Here is a 19403-nt window from a genome sequence, read left to right as displayed (position 1 = left end):
CGTCACCGCACGTGCAGGAAAATCTAGAAATCTAGAGACGGAGGGGGACTGGTGTTTTGATGCAGACACCAATCTATTCCAATCCTTCCGTGCCTCACACCTCCTGGGCCACACGGTTTCCCGATTCCTAGGATGTTTACTCCTGCACCTCAACGTGCAACACACAGAGTAAAGTGATTTAAAATCCAAGAGGGCAAAAAGGTGGTTTATGTATAAAACTGTGGCAAAAATAAAACCCTTCTGCTAATTTGGAAGTTACCTATAACATTGAGGAAAACAAATATGGGCCTTCCTATTGAAATCAACAAAATATTGGGGCGCCTGGGTGGCGCAGTCGGTTAAGCGTCCGACTTCAGCCAGGTCACGATCTCGCGGTCTGTGAGTTCGAGCCCCGCGTCAGGCTCTGGGCTAATGGCTCAGAGCCTGGAGCCTGTTTCCGATTCTGTGTCTCCCTCTCTCCCTGCCCCTCCCCCGTTCATGCTCTGTCTCTCTCTGTCCCAAAAATAAATAAACGTTGAAAAAAAATTAAAAAAAAAAAAAAAAAAAAGATAAAAAAAAAAGATTAAAAAAAAAAAAAGAAAGAAATCAACAAAATATTTAAAACACTTGTAGTTTGGTGGCTCCTGGCTGGCTTAGTCGGTGGAGTGCATGACCCTTGATCTTGGGGTCGTGAGTTCAAGCCCTACGTTGGGTATAGAACTTACTTAAAAAAAAAAAAAAGTACAATAAAGTCTTTAAAAAGGAAAAACAGTTATTTAAAGGTCTGGTTTATGTCCTTTTTCTCGAACCACAGCACTTCCCCCACAAAGAAAATCTTAACGGGAACGTGACTGTGCAACACAGGTGTGAGGAGAGCTGCTCTGGGACCCGCCCCCCACACCCCCCACGGCTCCTGAGGATGTGAGCTACCTCCCAGACTCCAGGGCCCCGTCTGGAAACCTCTGGTTTAAAGGCCTTCGTGATGGATTTTCCCTTCTTCCCTACATTACCGCTCACTGCTAAGAGTATGTCTAGACACAAGGCTACCTAATCAATTCTCAGTATCTATTTCTAACATAAGCGAAAACACAGAAACCAAAAATGAAGACTCTTCTTACTCTGAAGTTTGTCCAACAGTTTGGATCGGGAAGCCGTTCCTTTGCCCTCCCATTCTGCTTTTGCCCGGAGGTCTTCCGCATGGCTGCACATCAGATAGCTAAAAATGCGACAGAGAGAAAGCAGTGAGTACCAAACCCTTTGCTTCGGATTAAACATAATTGGAAAATATTGATTACATTTTCACTAAGAAAAACTCATCAAGAAGAAATCTCTACAGTGGACCCAATTCGCTAATACAACTTGGCACCTGGACAGAATTACTACAACGTAATACACTACGACAGCAGCATGTGCGGTAACTGTTACGATGGTGTCATCCACTAGCAGATTATTACAATCCACCAGGGCACACGGGCAGCTCTCCCTGTGCGCCCGGCTCTGCTCCAGGCGCTCCACGCACTACTTGATTTAACGCCCGCCACGATCCCGCCGCAGTCCGCATGAAGCAAGTGCTAGCGTTCTCTTTGTACAGACGAAGCACGGAAGGCACAGAAAAGCTTCAGGAACTGGCTTAGGTAAGAGGCAAAAATGAAGGGGATGTGAACCCAGGCATTTTTAGCTGCAAATGTTGCTCTTAAATACTACGCTAACTCAGCTGCTCCTCAGTTGTAAAACAAAACTCCAAAAAACCCCTTCAGTTACACGATGTTAATTAAACAACAACAACACTTTCAAGAGCTGATCACAGACGTCACTCAAGAAACGGAACGACTGAATAATCACCCTGTGTCATCCCGCGAAAGGTATCGTGATCCCCCAAAGCAGGAAACCTGGGAACCGTTTCCTGGCTCACCATGTGTGCCAAAGGAGGTGTGAACGCTCAAGTCACGGATTCTGGAGAACACAGGAGGGCCCTGCGGAAGTGGGACCCTGACCTGCCTCTGGCTCCTCTCATGAGAACGGGCTTTGAAAGTCAGGGAAGCGAAGGCACGGTTCGGACACAGTGACCAGACCTAGCGAGGGACCCTCCTCCTGCTTTTACTCTGGGACGATGCTCTCAGACCTGTTCCTCTCACTTGGAAAAAGGGCACTAAATAGGGAAGTAAGGATTAAATAAGAGGGAGTACTTGAAGTACTCAGTCCACTACTTGGTATGGAGGTAGAGCTTCCTAAATGATGAGAGAAACACCCGAGACCTCCCAGTTAACAGGAGTGCCGCCCCCTCTCCTTCTGAACTGTACTTAGCAGCCAGTAACTTAGGCCCTTCATCCTCAGGAGCAGACCTACTCGCTCTCTTGCCATTTAGCATACAGTGTCTTAGCTACTTTAATAGCATGAGTAGCTTGACTCAAAATACCCTATAAAAAAAAGCCAGATATCATAAAAATTTTGGTTTCTAAAATAAATTTTTGGGAGTAAAATTTATCATCAATAAGTTTATGGAAAAATTGTTTACTTTGCTGGGAGGCTCAGTCAGTTAAGTGTCCGACTTGATTTTGACTCAGGTCATGATCTGACAGTTCCTGAGTTCGAGCCTTGCATCGGGCTCTGCGCTGACAGTGTGGAGCCCCCTCGGGAGTCTCTCTCTGCCCCTCCCCGACTTGTTCTCTAAAATAAAAAAAATTAAAAGAAAATACACATTATACTTTAAGGTTTCAAATGAACCTGTTTATGGGAAACCACAGAGTGTAACTGAAAGGAAGGAGAGGGTGAGAGGAAGAAACCATGGGTCTGAACGTCAAGTCCACACCTGGCCATCTCTGGGCCATTTCCTTATGTGAAACACTCAAGGGACACACTGGATGAAGATCATTCTGGAATAAAGGCTATGTGATAAAGTTACGTGTTCTGTGACCAGACAAGACAAACCTCGTCATGGGAATGTTCTTTAGCTGACACAGAAACCAGACCCCCTATCGGAGAGGTAAACAGAAGGAAGGAAGCGGTCAGCTACTGTAGGACATCGAGCAGCAGCACCATTTCAAGAGGCAGCGGGTGTGGACCGGTGACTCTAGAATCAGTCAAGCCGGAGTCTGGGTCTCGGCTCTTGGTGGTGTGTTAGCTGTATCCTGGACTGGCTACGTCGCTTCTCTGACGTTGTTTCCTTTTCCTCAAAAACCCTAAAATGAACCCTATACCTCTCTGGGTCCATCGTTTTTACCCATCATTTTGTATCTGGAAACTCATCATGTGCCAATGCTGTCCTGGATTGCAGCAGGACAGCTATAATAAAAATATAGCAGGACAGCTATAATAAAAAATGCTACGAAGAAAAACATGAAGCACAGCGATGTGACAGAGAACGCCTGGGGGGTGGTTTTAGGAGAGGATATTTGGGCTGGGACCCTAGCAACTAGTAGCTCCTCTGAAAAGATCAGGGGAAGAGCATCTAAGATAAAGGGAACAGGCAGCGTTAAGTGGCCTGGCAAGTTAAGGAACAGAAAAAACATCTGTGTCACTGGAGCGAATGGATCAAGGAAAAGACGGCAGGGAAGGACCAGCAAGCATGTGGGCTTAAGCAAAGATTCTGGATTTTAAGACAGGAGAGAAATGACTTAATGTACGGTTTTACTTCTGTATCTAGCCAGCTGCTGCGTGAACCGTGTGCCATTAGAGGAGCAAGAACACATACAGTGGGACTCATGAGGAGGGTACAGGAATATTCTAGGAGAGCTGGTGTGGACTAACTAGGGTAGAAATGGTGGAGAAGACGGAGAGAACTGGACAGATCTGGTATGTTTTAGAGTTAGGCCAACACACAGCGGAGTGAAAGGGTTAAACACCTGCAAGGATGAACCTTGGGCTTTGTTCGGACGAGTGGGTAGAAGGTCTTACCGTTTACAGAGCCAAGAAAGTGCGAGCGGGGGTGGGGGGAGGGGGCAAGCGGATTGGAGAACTCTGCTGTGAGCATTCACCTGACACACCCTGGAGATACCCTGAAGACGTCAGGCAGGCCAGAGACACGTGCGGGGAAGCAGGAGCCTCGTGCACAGAAGGCACCTGAAGGTGTGGCCCAGAGCGTGTGCGCGAACAGAAGGGGGCCAGATCCAAGCCCCACGGCCCCCCGACACGTACACAACTGACACGAGGCTCAAGTGGGGCGCCTGGCAAGGGCCTGGGACGCGACGGGTACACGGTAACAGAAATGTCTGATGCTTCGCACCAGAAGCCTCGCTGCCTACTGTCTTCACAGACAGTTGTGCCACAGGGCTTTCCTGTAAGACCACGAAATGGCAACACGCGCTTCTTTTTTTCACCCTCTTGCGTGGCTGATCCCAGAGCCTCCCGTGAGGACAACAAGAGCTCGGACACGTGAGTGAGTTTATCCAGACGAACACGGTCCAAGAGTTCAGCCATCTTCAGATGCGGGCACGCCGTTAAGAAGAGGGACTCGGGAGCGGCCCCCTGCTAGCCCTAGCGGCCCCTTCATCGGCCTGGCTTGGGCCGGGCCTCCTTACCCGCTGAGAACATGGATGCGCTCCGTGTTGTATTTCAGTGGCGTCAACTCGCAGCGCAGAACTTGAAGTGCCTCCAGGACCTTGCCGTCCTCCAGGTACTCCAGGTACTTCTGCTGCAGCAGCAAAAACTTCATCCTCTGACATGACAGAAAGCAGCAGTCAGGGGAAAAAAGTTGATGGAAGTTTCAGAAAATGTTTGTGCCTAAACAGAACAGTAGAAACCATTCTACTATGCCCTTTGAAAATAACTTTTCATAAAGTTTTATGATGACTCAAACATTTCGGGTTAACAGAGTCACAGCAGATGAAATGTGACTGCGCAATTCCACATCTTAATAAAACTCTGCTTTCAATGCACAATCGCAGATCAGGTAAGGCCATTAGTGACCATCGCATCAACACAGGGAAACACGAACTCTGCCCTTAAAACATTCACCTAGAGTTTTATCTCTTTTGTGAAAATTCAGAACTATTCCAAGTATTCTAAATTTGTTTTAAACACCTGACTTTTATAATTGCACTAGGGGGTTTTATGCAACAAGTTTGGAAAAGACAGAAAAACTGGTTCTCAGAGGAATCATTTAAAAAGTACAATGCAGGGGCGCCCGGGTGGCTCAGTCGGTTAAGCACACGACTCTTGCTTTCAGCTCAGGTCATGAGCTCAGAGTTCGTGAGTTCGAACCCTGAGTTGGGCTCTACACTGAGTGCGGAGCCTGCTTGGGATTCCTTCTCCCTCTCTCTCTGCCCCTCACGTGTTCTCTTTCTCTCAAAGTAAATAAACTTAAAAAAAAAAAAAGAAAAAGAAAAAAAGCTAACCTGAAAAGTCTGCAGAAGGATTCCAGTTTCGTATTTGGGGACTGGTAACAACCAGAGCTCTTGAAGCCCTGAACTGGGAGGCAGACAATTATCAGCTCTTTGCCCCCAAAATGACAAACCACTTTATGTGCTTTATGAAGCACTTTCACATTTAGTTTTTTCTGGAATGAGTTTGGTTCTAATTCTTTTTAATGTCCCTTTATTATTAGCTGGAAAAGAGATACTTATGAGCAGCCAGGTGAGAATCTTTTACAATCAAAGACCCCTGCTTACAGGGGCTCTCTTGTCACCTCTGCCTGTGGCGCCTGAGCATGCCACAGGTGCAGAAAACGTCAGTCATATTCGAGACCCCAAGGAACTCGGTGGCAAAGATTTTAAGTCTACTTAAAAGAAAAAACTAAACGATAGTTTCTTCTTCTTCAGTAAGAGGCTTACTGTGAAAACATTATTTATATACTGCTATCCAAAAATGGTGTGGTGAAATTATTTCTTCACAGAGTTAAGGGTACCATGAGCCTCCCTACTTTAAAAAAAAATTTTTTTTTAACGTTTTTTTTTTTTTTTTTTTTTTTGAGACACAAAGCAGGGGAGGGGCAGAAAGAGAGGGAGACACAGAATCCAAGCAGGTTCCAGGCTCCAAGCTGTCAGCACAGAGCCTGACACGGGGCTCTAACCCACGAACCGTGAGATCATGACCTGAGCCGAAGTCGGACGCTTAACCGACTGACCCATAGGCGCCCCACACGGTTTTCTATTAGGCAGTATTCAGAAAAAAGGCATATGTACAAGCTTAGAAAAACGGTTTCTAGCAAAAGTAAACGAAACAAACCCTGTCACTTAGGCCTACATTTAGACACATTGTTTATAAGACATACTGCATATATTTGGTGATCATCTAAAACTTCAACCTGTAACTGAAGAACAATGAAAAAAATTTCAAACTGTAACATGAGCTCCTACAACTCTAGAATTTACCCTTACCCAATTTTACACTTAAAAGTCAGACTGCCTAGTGAATGCTTCAGAGACAGACCAGTACCAAGACGCCCTGCAAAGCGTGTTGTTCATGGAGCCAAAAGCTAACCTCTGTGTGTCAAATAAAAAAATACTTTGAAGTCCATCAGGTGACAAAAACCAAAAGAACAACTTAAAAACAAAAGAATTTTATATTTGAAGTTATCCTGCATATTCTCATCATTTTATCTTCTGGAAAGAAAAAAAAAAAACCTCTATGAAATGTAGATTTCCATTTATCGATCTGCTGTTACAAGTTTCATTTCACGTAGTATTTCTAATTAAACTTGAGAATCCTGTTTAGCGGCAAAATTTTTCATTTAAATGCCACATGGAACTGGCCAATAGTATGTGTACTTGATTTCTTCAATAAATTTTCTCAGCAACTGGAAACTTGGAGAAAATTACTTTTTAGCACTCAGGGCGAATCTTTATTTTTTGGGTATCCATCATTAGGTTCCAGGCACACCCCCGCTCAGTGTAGGTAGGGACAGTGCCCCAAGTGGGGTTTCCCCTTTATCTTGCCACCAAGAGCCTGCGATATGATGTTACTCTCTTCCTAAGGGGCAGAGGCAGCACAGGACACAGGCAGAGGACGTGGTCGGAGAAGCCGGTGTGAACACGCATTCCCTGTACATATGGGGCAGGCCAGACAGGCAGTGCACAGACTACCCGAGGAGGCCTTCTATCCGGATTGAGACAAAGAATACCCTCGCAGGGGCACCAAACCCTGGTGGTGGGCATGGCGAGTGACACACCACTGGCCAAGCACAGCGAGCGATTTGGTTGGAAGAGAAAATATTTATTCTCCTAAAAATCAGTTCGATTTGTATTTGACATGTATGAGAAGGATGAAGAGTACAACTGTAATTTACTTCCCAAAACTGTAAACACAAGTTCAAGAAAATTAACATCGTTCACAAATGATGTTAATTATTTACCAAAAAAGTTTTAAAAAATTCGGCCAAACTAAAGTTTGCTGAGCTGGAGACAGAGCGTTATTAACTTCTTTTTGCTTTAAGAGCACAAGCTTCTCAAATGAAGAAAGAAAGAGACTGAGAAAACAGGCTCCCCTTTCTGTCTTCTCCCAGCTCCTAGGGGGACCTCTGTGAGAGATTATTTCTGTCCTCTGATCATCTCTCAAAGCCCTTCCGCCCAGGGAGTCTCTGTCCCTTCTACCATCTAACGCAAGAAGTGGATAAGGGACAACTCCACGTGGTAAACCCTGTCCCCCACCCCCCCGGCCCACCCAGTATCGGGCCTGCTTCACTCTTTCCTCCCACCATTCAACGGGAAGGAAAACCCCGAAGTTGCACAGGAAGTCTGGTTATCCTGGGCAGCCTCCTAGCTAACTCAGGAGTGCCTCTCACTAACTCTGGAATAAGCTTATAACCAAGTCGTAGCAATTAAGCCATGACTCAGAGGAAAGGGGAAATGAATTCTATTTAAACCATGGCTTTCAAAACCCCTCCCTATTTAACTTTAAAATACACTAATCTCTGTCCCTCCAATTAGCATTTGAACACTTTTCTTAAGCACATTTCTATACACTAAAAAATACATAAAACTTTTAGACCGAGTTTCCTATTCTACTGGCCTCTACTACCAACCCAAACTCCCCAAACGTGTCAAACCATATTTGAACCCAAAATGAAAAATGTTGATTCACAAGCTCACTTTCCAGAAAGTCCAGAGCAAATTCTGCTATTTCTGGTATCATCTGACTGGAAAGCATTTAAAAATATGGTATTGGGGGGGACAGGCGGGCAGGGAGTAGATTGGGTGAATAGAAGTATGTGAGTTTAAAAAATAAAATATAGGGGCGCCTGGGTGGCTCAGTTGGGTTAAGCGCCGGACTCTTGATTTCGGCTCAGGTCATGATCTCATGGTTTTGTGGGTTTGAGCCCCAAGTTGGGCTCTGCACAGAGCCTGCTTGGGATTCTCTCTCCCCCTCTCTCTCTGCCCCTCCCACATGCTCTTTCTCTCTCTCTCTCTCTCTCTCTCTCTCTCTCGCAAAATAAATGAACTTGAAAGAAAAGTTTAAAAAGTAAAATACAATTTTAGCCTAGACTAAGTCATCAAACGTGTCTGGGCATACAGTAAGAATAATGACGCTAAAAGAAAGCCCCATGTTGTGTTCCATGGCATTATTACAACTACGCTTGGATTAGATGATCTTTCTGGAGATCGAGTGGGGAGAGGAGCCAATGTGAACACAGACTCGAAGGGTGATAAAATGCTGAACTGGATCTTAAACCTGGAACCTTTCTCTTCGTATAAATACCTAAAAAGTTTGATGGCATGAGGCTCAGCCAGAGATTTAAGCTTCATCTTTTATTAGAGCCTAGAACGTTCTACAGACTGAACAGGCTGTAAAAAGAAAGGATTCCTCCTCATTATCTACAACTACCTTCCCTGAGTTTACATGTTGCTTCTAATGAAGATTTCAAATGAGACAGTCATACCCTAAATCCAAGACACAAGCCCCACATTTCTATAAGAAAAAAATAGGAAGTGAGCCTATTAAAATCTCACTACTAAATTACAAATGTAATTTGAAGCAAAGCTTACAAAAGGCAAACAATCTCCCCAAAACTCACACACTTATATTTTTTGTCTTTATTTCAGGGTTATCTTCCATTCTGCCAGAGCTAATCGCTTATGAGAAACTGCTCCATTAAAATATACTTGGTTGTTTTGTTTGTTTGTTTGTTTGTTTGTTTGTTTTGATAAAACCCAAACATAATGACTGGGGAAAACTTTTAACTGCTGGAAAATTTATAACCCTCTTAAATATAGATGTTTAACTTCTGTTTTCATTTTTAATATTTGACAGGGAACTGATATTTTCACAAGTTATTATCAATCATCTGATTCAAAAGTAAAAATTTTAATATTTAAGTATTTACTGAAAGCAAAAACATGTATACTAGATCATCAATTTAAACTAATCCACATTTGTTCATACTTTGTACCTTTAATTCGCCTTAAGTCTATTCCCTAGGATTATATATTATTGTATAAAATCATATCATGAATTTGAAAACTCTTTTGTAATTAAGATTCACACACACACGCCAAAAACAAAAATAAGAGACCCTGTTAGGTTTACAGACAAAAGCAGAAAGATTAATGTTTGGCCTAATTAAAAAAAAAACAACAACAAAAAAACAACAACCAAAGGTAACAGTAGTCACTTACTAATATTTAACAAACAGCTGGTTTCCCTACTTCACTTCCTATTGGTGCTCCTTCCCTCCCCCACCAGACAGGAAACTGCTTTTGACAACAAATGAATCAGCTAGAAGTTAAAAGGCCAGGAGCCTGCAGCTGATTCTCCATGGTTTCCAATCACAGGCACTCAGAACATCTTATCCCCTCCTCTCCCTCACCGACATCTACAGAAGAATTAAGGTCCTCTCAGTATAAAAGATTCCTGAAGACTGAGCAGAGAGGCTAACCAGTTTAACTACTAAGTTGACCTCGTCAGGGAAAGAAGGCCTGTGAGCCGAGCTCCGTGGTCAGATCTGCTCACAAACCCCCTACCAGACCAATATACACTGACCAACTCAGACACTGTCAGTTCACAGGACTGCAAGAATGGAAAATGGTGAGCACACCGAAGGAGTTGGCTTGAATGGACTGTTATTCCCAAAGATTAAAGAAAAAAAAGACAATGTACCAGCTACTTAGGATAGATCTCCTTTGCATCCTTAGGATGCATCTCCTTTGCTGGTATGTTCAGTATAGATAATAGAAAAGTAGAACTTATGTTTGATTCCACATAAAACTGTTCTTAATGGCACCGAGAGCACAAACACCCCTCGATCAATTCTGTAGAAGCTTAATTTATAAACTAGGTTCAAACGACACATTTATTAAACATGACTTTAAAGACATTTAACACGATTTTCAAGACATAAAACTCAAAACTTTAAATCATTAACACTCATCGCAGTTTACAAACTTAACTATGCAAAATTTAACAATTTTTAGGCTTTATCTTTTATAGGTAACAGAAGCCTACAATTATCAATAACCTACTAAAATAAGCATGAATGTGAAACTAAGAACAAAAGTGTATTTACCACAATTATTCCCAACAACGTTTGAGAGATTTCAAGTGCGCCTCTTACCACAATAGCATGAGGAGAATGCACTAAGGGCTTTAGTTCATTCAGGTCATTTTCTGCCTGCAAAAATTGGTATAAAAGAAAAACAGAAATGTCACCGGATGCACATTCAAATATATAATTTTAGCAGCAGTCACACAGCTCTATATGCCCTACTTTACCTTATCCCAGTCTCCTTCCATGACATGATTTCGGAATTTGGTGGCAGAAGGATGTTCTAAACGACATCCTGACTCTTGCATGAGGAGATCAACAGTCTGGCTGCAGGAGAGATACAGTGTAAACAGACCTGGCCAACTTTAGGGTTTACCCTTCTAAATACACTAACGTCCATAACAACAGTTGCGGAAGTTTTCAAGCTAAGTTCACGATGAAGAGAAAGAAAGAAAGAAAGAGCTTTTCAATGTGCTTGGCTCACCAAACTTGCATTTTTAAACTGCCACCTTCCTGTGCTTATGTCAAGTTAAAGGCCTTCTTGAAACCAGAATTAGAGTTAAGTTCTTCCGATTTTTACCACGTAATTCCTCAGCAGTTTAGCAAAGTATGAAATCTCCAAAGACGTGCCGTAACAGACGGGTCAAATAAACGAAGACCCAGGAGGGACAGACTAACCACCTTACAACGTTTCAGAAGACAGAAACTGTCAGCTCCAGATAAGGTGATCGGGACGACCTGGGTTAGGGAAGGAAGGGCCTTACATCCAGATATTACGTTCGCACGGAAATTCTACTAGGTCGCTCTTTAAAATTAAAATAAATCCAGCATCAAAAATCACTCTCTTTCTCGCTCTACTAAAAATAGCAAATTTACTATGGTGTAGGTTCCAAACAGTCACGAGTTATTTCCTCCTGCTGCTGTCAGCTTGCTTCTGGTCTCAGTAATATGCTCTGTTCACATTTACAAAATCTGTTTTCATACTAATCCTTTTCCTCAGGGAACAAAGTGAAATCTTTCGAAGACGTGTTTGTCTTTGTGAGCTGAAAAGACTGATCAAATGTAGTTTCTTTCATCAGATAGTTCGATACCTGAGACTCTCTCCTTTACATGTTTGTGTTTATGATTCGATGCTTTCTTGCTCAGCTCCGTGCGTTTTGCCAGAATATGAGAACACTGAAGTCACTTCTAGAAAGTGCCCCCCCACCCCCTAACAAATCTATGAATCCAGAACCACAGCTGGGCTGGCCCAGAGCTCACTGGGGCCCCTGCTTCCAAGCGGAACTGGCCGGCCGTCCAGGGCACCCCCACCCACCCCACCTTCCACCCGGGCAGGGTTTCTTTGTGCGCACGGCCCGGTGGGTTGTGGCCCAGGTCGCTGTCCACCTTCACCCAGCTTTAGGCACTGCAAGGCCACCCGCATCGAATCTGCACATCAGCTGTCCCTTTTTCACCGGCAATGGCTTTCTGGGCCCGAAACCGGGGCCTGGGGCAGTTGGTGGCAGGCCTCCTGCGCGTACACAAGGGCCTTCAAATGACAACAGGGTTCCACTCGTCCACTCCCACCAGGCTTCCTGCGCGGCCTCCCTCCCAAGCGTCCCGGCCCCTCCGCTCCCGCGAACACTTGTAGGTGACTGTCCTCCCGGGCTGGTGCTCTGCCCGGGGGTGTCCGTCAGGGCGGGGGGGGGGACCGGGGGGCTGTCCCACAAAGACGCCTCTCACATACACTCGAAAAACAAACCCTCCGAGGTCCATTATTTCCGTCCGCCCCTCCCCCCGCACCCGGACACACTCCCGCATCTGTCTGGACCGACAGACGAGTCCCCGGCCCCCCTCCCGTTCGCGCAGCCCCCCTGCCCTTCCCTCCCCCCACGCTCCCCCCCCCCCACCGGCCCGTCCGCACCGGCCGCCCGGAGAGGACACTTACTTGAGCCCCAGGCCGTTCAGGTGCTGTCCTATTAGCCGAATGACATCCTCGTCCGACTGCGAGAGCCGCTTCTTCTTCTTGAGGCTGCTGCCCAGCTCCGGGGTGGCCGAGGACGCGGCGGCGGCCGAGGCGGCGGCGGTGGCGGCGGCCGCCCCGCCGGGGACCCCGTTATTGACGTTGAGGCTGTTGCTATTGTTGCTGGCGGCGGAGGGGGCGGAAGGCAGCAGCCCGTTGGCGTGGGCCAGGTCCCCCGCGGACGACGACGACGACGGGGACGATTCCCCGTTCTGGGCCGACAGGCAGGCCAGCTCCTGGGTCTGTCCCTGGCCCCCGCCGCCCCCTCCGCCGCCGCCGCCGCCGCCGCCTCCTCCTCCTCCTGCCCCGTTGGCCTGCATGATGCCGCCGCTGACCAGGCTGTGGCCGCTACTTCGGTGGGGGGCGGCGGCGGGGGCCGCGGCCGGGGGCAGGCCCACCACCACCACCACGGAGGAGGAGGAGGAGGACGACGACGACGACGACGAGGACGAGGACGAGGACGACGAGGACGGAGGGGAGAGGCCTGCTCTGCCTGCCGAAGCCCCGGGCTCTCCTGCTCCCTCCGCCGCCGAGGCTCGGGGTTTCTTCCGCGGGGGCGGGGAGGCTCCGCCGGCGTCCGAGTCGGAGGAGGAGGAAGCGGAGGCCAGAGTTTCCTCGCCGAGAGAGGCCGTGGTGGGAAGCCGGCGGGGCGAGGCGGGGGCCGGGGGAGGGTCGGGGCGAGGGGGCCGGGGGCGGGGAGGGGGGGGTCGGGGCCGGGGCGGGAGGAGGGGCGGGAGGAGGGAGAGGAGGAGGAGGAGGAGGAGGAGGGGGAGCAGGAGGGTCCGGGCCTTCCCCCCCTCCCCCCCCGGCGGCTCGGAGCGCGGCGGGGGCGCGCCGGGGGTCGGCGGGCGGCGGCGGGGGGCGCGGGGCCCGCCGCGGGGCTGAGCCCCGGCGCTGGCGGGCGGCGGCGGCGGGCGGCGGCGGAGGCAGCGGCCGCCTCGGCGCTCGGTGGCTGCGCTCCGCTCCCTGGTGTGTTGATTCTTCCCCCAGCTGCTGCCTAATGGAGTCCAGGCGCTCGCGTCACAGGAAATGCCTATACTGCCCTCCTCACTCACTTCCGGTGGCAGGTATGGAGCCTATGGGGGGCCTGTCAGGCGGCACGTGCGCGGGGTGGCGGGGCGGGCGGACCGCGGACGCGACCCCGACCCCGGCCCCGCCGCCCCCGACCCGGGCCCGGGCCCCGCGCGGACGCGACCCCGACACCGGTCTCGCCGTCCCCGACCCCGGCCCCGCGCGGACGCGGCCTCGACCCGGACCTCGGCCCCGCTGCCCCCAACCCCGGCCCCGCGCGGACGCGTCCTCGATCCCGGCCCCGACCCCCCCGACCCCGGCCTTGCCCGGACGTGACCCCGACCCCAGCTCCGGCCCTGGTCCGCGCCGACCCCGACCCCAGCCCTGCCCGGACGCGACACCAGCCCCGACCCCGGCCCCGCGCGGACGCGGGCCCGACCCCGACGGCCGCCTTAGCAGCAGTTAAGTGCGGCAGCCCCAGGTCTGGCGCGGGCCGGGGTCAGGAGGGTCGAGGTCGGCGCGGGTAGGCATCGGGGCTGGGGTTAGGGGGTGAAACAGGGCCGGCGCGGGCCGGGGTCTGGTGGGGGTTGGTGCCGGCGCACGCCGGGTCGAGTTCGGGGTCAAGGGGGGTCGGGGTCTCGGCGGGCTTCGGACGGGGCGGCGGGATCTGGACGAGGAGGCGCAGGGTGGGAGGCCCCGGCGGCTCAGCCATCGGTAACCCCGGGCGAACAACCTCCTGGTCCGAGTGTGGAGCAGCTGGAATTTGCGCGTGCTGCCCGAGGGTCTGGGGCGGCGGGCGGACGAGAGCCCTGCACCCCCTGGGGAGGTGGGCTGCTGCGGGGAAACCGGCGGTGCTCGGGCACCTGCCTAGGGGCGGCCCCTCTGCCTTCCATCCGCCTCCTCCAAAAGTGCATCTCTTCCCAGCAGGATTTGAACTCCGCTTGGGATCCAGGCATGACATTTTTTGGTGAAACGTAAGGCTTCCGTGTCACTGTGATGTACGTGTTTGTGTTGCTGCAGAAATGCAGCAGCAAAGACTGGGCTGAACCTTGACCACTGGTGAGTGGTCTACCCTACCCCAAACGAGTTTTATTTACGTGTGGGGTGATTGCTCACACACCTAGTGTGTGCATTTTCTCAGAAATTAAAAAAAAAAAAAAAAAAATCTTTCTCCTAAGTCGTTTCCTCTGGAAAAAACACGGATTTAACTAAGCATTTTCTGTCTCTGAAATTTACCGTAATAACAAGTCATGGTAGCTTTAACCAGGCCTTGGGACACTGTGCTTTTCCACTTTGGAAAAATGGTAAAGAATGATGCCGAGGAGAAATTGGTAAAGGAATCCTGAGCTCTGTTGATCCTCAGACTGGAGGAAGGGAGAGGAAGTCTCATGCAGCGTCCTACAGAGACCTAGCTTTGTAGTTGTCATCACTTAAATATGCTTCCAGGTGGCGGTGTAATCGCAAGGTGACTCACATTGGATGTTTTTATTCTCCTGAGACAGACCCGAGTGCCAGCTAAGGATCGTAGGGCACCGTCCCTGTAGCCAGCAGAGCCTGAATTACTGGATGGTTAACACCTTCAGAGAGCCCTGTTTGTATGTTCACTTTAGACAACCTTATTATTATTAAGAGTTGTTCATAATAATTTGTCAGGCTCCTAACAGTATTGAGGATAGGTTCTCGATGAAGTGTATAGCTTTCCTAAGGAAATGGTTACTTAGTGCAGATAAGGCTCACGCTTCATTAACAAAAGTAAAGAGGATGAAAAGACACAGAAACTGGGCTCAGTTGCTGTCTAAACTTAATACGTATATCCTAGCTTTTCTATTTTTTTTTTTATGTGATCCCGACTGCTCTCACTAGAATTCTGAATTTATGAAGTCTACGCGCACACGCATTTTTCTCTGTGCTACAATATGGCTGGAGAACCTGGTGTCTGAACTCTGAGTGGCTTTAGAGCTGGGTTTGCAGTCCGTGTGCGGAAGAACAATCCTGGAATAGCTCTGTGTACACTCACCTTCAGTAATGCCATTATCACCTCCAGGATGAAACCCACCGTCTGTCTTGCTCTCTGCAGACTGACCGCAGGCTTTCTTTTCGACCTTATCCCTTACCACTCCCTTTATGAACCCTTCGTGACTGTCCCCTAGACGTGCTGGGCTCATTTCATCTTTTGAAGTTCTACCCTTCTGATTCTAGTTCGTCTTTCGAGATTCAGTTCATTTTGGGCCCCGTCAGGGAGGCTTTCCTGACTTCCAGCATCCTAGAGTAACACCTATGTGGGCCTTCGGTTTTGAAGGCTGTTTGTAATGTTTTCTAATTTACTAAGACCCCTTCTTCGAGTCCACAGAGAGGAGCCTTTCTAGACCTCTGTCCCCAAGAGAATGAAAACATAGATAATATCCAAGGAAAACACTCATAGGAAGGGCAATTAGGATTTTGTGAAAGTTTTGTTTCAATGACAGATATGTATCTAGGCTTTACAAAGTAAAATATGTTTTTTCTGTAGGACATTCTCAAAAAAAGACTTAGAAAAAAAGACAACTCAAGAAATAGGCATTGGATATTGAAATGACAACTTATTAGTACCATCCAAGGCAGTGTCTAACCGTAAAAATTAAGAGCTACTGGATTTTTTAAAAAGCTGAGATAGTATGTGTGTTTATAGTAAGATATAAAAGCACATTTCCACAATTTTTTTACTTTGTAATATTTAATAATTAATATTAATTATTAATAATTATTTTATTTTTTTAAATGTTTATTTTTGAGAGAGCCTAAGTGGGGGAGGGACAGAAGAGAAGAGGGAGGAAGACACAGATACTGAAGCAGGCTCCAGGCTCTGAGCTGTCAGCACAGAGCCCGACGCGGGGCTTGAACCCACGAACTGTGAGATCATGACCTGAACTGAAGTTGGATGCCTAACCGACTGAGCCACCCAGGTGCCCCTAAGTTTTTATTATTTTTAAGTAATCTCTGCACCCATTGGGGCTCAGACTTAATAATCCAGACATCAGGAGTCCCACGCTCCACCGACTGAGCCAGCCCCATCATAGAAGTCTTTGTAAAATGAGTCAAGACTATTATTCTGTCACGATGTGGCTTTGGTATCTCAACCTGGTACTTAGCAACATCAATATTATTCAATTCATTAAATTTTTGTTAGGAAGAGGTAGTTTTCATGATCTCAGGTATCCCTGGGGAGGGTGTGTTTCTATCCCTGGCTCCTTTCCTAGCTCTTCTTCAGCGTTCTGACATTCGCAGGCTGGCCTGGGACTTGGGTGGGTGAGGGAGAGATCAGGAAAGAGCACAGTGCTTGGAGTCAGAACACTTAGCTGATCAACCTCGTGTGAGTTGTGTAACTTTGCTGCCCTGTAGTCATTCCGTCTTGTAAGTACATACAGAAAATGACCTCAGCCTACCTGTTGAGTTGTTGTGGTAGTCAAACAAGGTAGCAAATATAGCAAACGTTTGGGGAAATGCTGTCAAAAGATTTCAAAATGGATTCAAAAAAATTTTATTTGTCTTTATTTATTTTTGAGAGAGACAAAGCATGAGTGGGGGAGGGGTAGAGAGAGAGGGAGACACAGAATCTGAAGCAGGCTCCGGGCTCTGAGCTGTCAGCACAGAGCCGACCGGGGACTCAAACCCGCAAACCACGAGATCGTGACCTGAGCCAAAGTCAGATGCTTAACTGATGAGCCACCCATGCACCCCTCAAAATAGATCTTAAGCCCGCCATCATTTCAAAAAGGATTTGAGGCAACTAAGTGCCAAGATGTAAGATGGTTTTCCTGTTCTTACCAGTCCTGAGCCGTAGACCCTGTGGTCACTCTCCCATGTGACTGTGTTCCCGTGCCCCCGGCCCCCAGGCAGGCAGCTCCTTATCGTCGGTCCTCAGTGAGGGGGAGTTTCTGACACCTGCTCGCTAGCGAAGGCAAGCTAACTTGGCAGTCCTACCCGCTGTTCGCTCCCGGTTCCGGGCTCCCCTGTTTCCTCCTCCCGCAAACATCTCCTCCTGCCGGGAGCCTGCAGGGCGCACCTGTAAGCGGCAGGGGGTGGGCGCGTTGAGCGGCCCTGAGCGCAAAGGACCTAAGAGCAAAGACAGGCCCCTGCATTGCCACGGGAACCCTCACGCTCAAAAGCGAACAGGCGGAAGCATTCATGTCCCTCAGCCGGAAACAGGCCTTTCCTGTGCTGTTCCCGAGACCCATGGGGTGTAAATCAGGGCGTCCCAGGAAAGTTTCCGAAGCACCCAAATCCACCCAGGAAACTAGACGTGTTCTTTTCCAACCACACAAGTGAGATAGACCACTTGGAGCCGCCTGCATGGACTTTGGCAGCAGGTCGTGTTGAAAAACCACTTACAACACCAAGCCTTGTGTGCAAAGCTATTCCCTGAAGCGCTGTGTGCAAAAGCAAAAAGAATGTAATAGCTGTGCTGATCTGAAAGTATCAGGATACGTACGCTATTAAGGAAAAAATGCATGTAGCAAAACTGCGTAATCTGCTTCCTTTTAGGGCGCCTGGGGGGCTCCATCAGTTGAGCAACCGACTCAGGTCTTGAGATTGAGCCCTGCGACAGGCCCCGCGCCGAGCGTGAGTCTGCTTGAGATTCTCTCTCCCTCTCTCTCTGCCCCTCCCCCACGCACACTTGCAATCTCTCTCTCTCTCTCTCTCACAAAAAAAGAAAATATGATTCTTTTAGTAAACAAGTCAACATATGTGCATACATCATTTTTCCAGTAGGATAGAAAAGCCTAACCTTTTGTTCTGTTTTTTAAATTTATTTGTTAGCAATATGCATTTATTATATTAATAATATATTTACCAATAAATTAATAACACTTATTAATAAATATAATAATACTCATTAATAAATATTGCCAGCGCGGAGCCCAGTGTGGGGCTCGAACTCACAAATGGCGAGATCATAACCAAGAGTCGGACGCTTTACTGACTGAGCCACACAGGCTCCCCAAGAAAAGCCTAAACCTTTGGGTGGAAGGACTCCAGCGGTGGGAAGGCACTATTTTTCCCATCTGATCCTTTGGTGTTTGCATTTTCTAACTATGAGTATTTTTTTAAGTGTCATTTGGATTTTGCTTTCTTTTGTGTGTGTGTGTTAATGTATGTTTTTAAGGTACTCATGTGTTTTAAAATACCCTCAAAAACCATCAAAATATTCACGACAATTTAGTCATAATGAAAACATGCCGGATAAAGCAGTGTTGTGCATATTTAATTGACATGAAATCTATACATTCTTTACGTCTCTTTTCATCACCTGTGTCTTCTGTGTGCCCAGACTGCTAACTGAATGTACACACCCCTTTCTCTCATTTGGTTAAATTCATCTGGGGAATAAAGGGCAAAAAGACACTCCTATTTATTAACTTTGAAAAGTAGCTAAATAATTCACGGCCCCTGGAGTCTGCATGGTAGACAGTAAGCCCTTTGGGCAGCATTCCTCATTCTCAGTGTCACATGTGCTGTTTGTTCACTTCTCTGGCATTATGATCATTAAAGAACAGTCCATGGTAAAACACAATTAATGATTGTTAACAAGAAACAAGTTCTAATTAAGAGACAATATGTTTTCAGAATGTACACACAGTGTCTAATGGCTAGACTTTTGTTAACATTTTTTAACGTTTATGTATTGTTGAGAGAGACAGAGACAGCAGGAGCAGGGCAGGGGCAGAGAGAGAGGGAGAGAGGGAATCCTTAGCAGGCTCCATATGGCCAGCCAGCGCAGAGCCCAATGCAGGACTTGAACTCACAAAGCCATGAGATCATGACCCGGCTGGAAACCAAGAGTCAGACACTTAATCGACTGAGCCCCCCAGGCGCCCCTAACGGCTACACTTTTAAAAATTAAAAATTTTAATGTTTTAATTCCCAGGACCTCTTCGGTTAATTATTATTTTGAAATTATTCTCTTTACTAATACTAAGCGTGTAGACAGATGTGAAACATTAAAATAGCGTCAATAAT

At 47.7% G+C, this 19403-nt stretch overlaps 1 protein-coding gene and 1 long non-coding RNA gene across 3 annotated transcripts in view; one reads left to right on the top strand and one right to left on the bottom strand.

Annotated features, from left to right (window-relative positions):
- WDR26 (WD repeat domain 26) overlaps positions 1–13093 on the bottom strand; it is a 37603-nt gene extending 24510 nt beyond the window's left edge. Inside the window, exons 1-5 of one of the 2 annotated variants that reach the window (XM_045453293.1) lie at positions 12321–13093; positions 10621–10720; positions 10415–10519; positions 4497–4633; positions 1098–1195 (exon numbers count right to left, since the gene is read on the bottom strand). In XM_045453293.1, coding sequence (XP_045309249.1) covers positions 1098–1195; positions 4497–4633; positions 10415–10519; positions 10621–10720; positions 12321–12715 — 835 coding nt within the window. In that variant the 5' untranslated portion in view covers positions 12716–13093. The remainder of the gene's footprint in view (positions 1–1097; positions 1196–4496; positions 4634–10414; positions 10520–10620; positions 10721–12320) is intronic. The other variant, XM_045453294.1, reaches the window with a different exon arrangement.
- Positions 13094–13285: 192 nt separating this feature from the next.
- LOC123585302 overlaps positions 13286–19403 on the top strand; it is an 83339-nt gene continuing 77221 nt past the window's right edge. The window contains exon 1 of the long non-coding RNA XR_006706046.1: positions 13286–13462. This is a non-coding gene — a long non-coding RNA (uncharacterized LOC123585302). The remainder of the gene's footprint in view (positions 13463–19403) is intronic.

This window comes from Leopardus geoffroyi, chromosome C3, assembly GCF_018350155.1.
Source record: "Leopardus geoffroyi isolate Oge1 chromosome C3, O.geoffroyi_Oge1_pat1.0, whole genome shotgun sequence".
Taxonomy (NCBI): domain Eukaryota; kingdom Metazoa; phylum Chordata; class Mammalia; order Carnivora; family Felidae; genus Leopardus; species Leopardus geoffroyi.
Note: the sequence above shows the minus strand (reverse complement) of the source record. Positions and strands in the feature narration are given on the sequence as shown.